At 55.9% G+C, this 1,301-nt stretch overlaps 1 protein-coding gene across 1 annotated transcript in view; it reads right to left on the minus strand.

Moving 5' to 3' along the window:
* Positions 1-1,043: 1,043 nt before the first annotated feature.
* Positions 1,044-1,301, minus strand: part of LOC119589292 (neural-cadherin-like) — a 7,205-nt gene continuing 6,947 nt past the window's right edge. Inside the window, exon 5 of the mRNA XM_037937915.1 lies at positions 1,044-1,241. Coding sequence (XP_037793843.1) covers positions 1,044-1,241 — 198 coding nt within the window. The remainder of the gene's footprint in view (positions 1,242-1,301) is intronic.

Below are 1,301 nucleotides of genomic sequence, written 5' to 3' on the forward strand. Positions count from 1 at the left end.
TATGTATATGCACTCGTGTATCTAATATTTCATTTCTTAACAAAAAAGTAATAGTTATCATTCAGGATAATGACGCATCCAAAATGTTATACTGTTTTATTCTTACAAATTGTATTCACACAGATTTACAAAAGTAAAATTATGGCTAGACATTATGATGCAGGTGAAGATGAATTCAGTATGAAACTTTTATACGACTGACATACACCGAAGGTGAAAGGCGAGTTTCGAGTCTTGGAGACGTTTTCTTACAGTACAAAACATTTACACTCAACACAGGCACGTACACTTTACACACCCCGAGCGGCTTCGTCGGTGCTATGTCCTGCCGGGCGCCGGGGTCTTGGCGGCGGAGGGTCGCTCTGAAGGCCCCGGGGCATCGCAAAACTTCGGAGGAGGCGCGCGGGCACGGCCGCAACCACACTCCAGCGAAGTGGCACATGTAGGCCCCTTGCAGGCGTGTCGCGCCTGTGCACGGGTAAGGAGCTGGACGAACTGATTATTCAGGGATGTCGAAGGGGAGAGGGAAGGGCAGGGGGAGCTGGGGCCGCGGCGAGGAAGGATACGGTCGAGGCAGATAAGCTCCGGAAGGGATGCTATGTGGCTTTGCTCTCTTCTTGGTGCCGGAGCGAGACGGTGATGCAGGCACGACACACATCCTGCGGTCGGAGCAGCGCCACAGATTGGTTGTTTCGAAGCCTTCTAGAGAAGGCGCGCAACAGGACCCCGAAGCCTCGGTTCTGCAGCCTACGCTCTTGTATCTCCTGAGGGAATGAGGTATGTCTCGGCAAGTCTTCGCGTGACGCAGTCCAAGCTTTCATCTTTCACGCTGTGTTGATGACGAGGGTGGGGGCCCCCGCGGCCTAGGCAGGGAGTTGCTTTTGTGAGGCTCCTCCTGTGGTGGCAATACGCAGGCGGCACAGGACCAGATCATGACGCCTGGGCCTTCATTTGGCAAGGCCTCGCGCTCTGACTCCTCCCAAGCTTATCCGAGGCCACCCGAAGGTGCTGCAGGCTTCCGCTGCTGAGGGGAGTCGCCCTCTTCATGCTTGTAGCGGTCGGGAGCGCAGACGCTTTCCTGTCGCTCGGCGTGGCGAGGCAGCGAGGCCTGAGCAGAAGGGTGGGCATGGTGGCGTCCCCGGAGAATCGCTCACCACCGACTGGCTCCCAAGGCAGTTGAGCAGCATTGCCACTTCTTGGAAGCCGCCGAGAAAGCCAGTGTCCCCGCTGCTGTCGCCTCCGGGGAAGGCAAGAACAAGGTTTCAGGCTGAGCTGCTGAGGGAATGGCTTGTATTAACTGC

This window comes from Penaeus monodon, chromosome 25 (genome assembly GCF_015228065.2).
Source record: "Penaeus monodon isolate SGIC_2016 chromosome 25, NSTDA_Pmon_1, whole genome shotgun sequence".
Lineage (NCBI taxonomy): Eukaryota > Metazoa > Arthropoda > Malacostraca > Decapoda > Penaeidae > Penaeus > Penaeus monodon.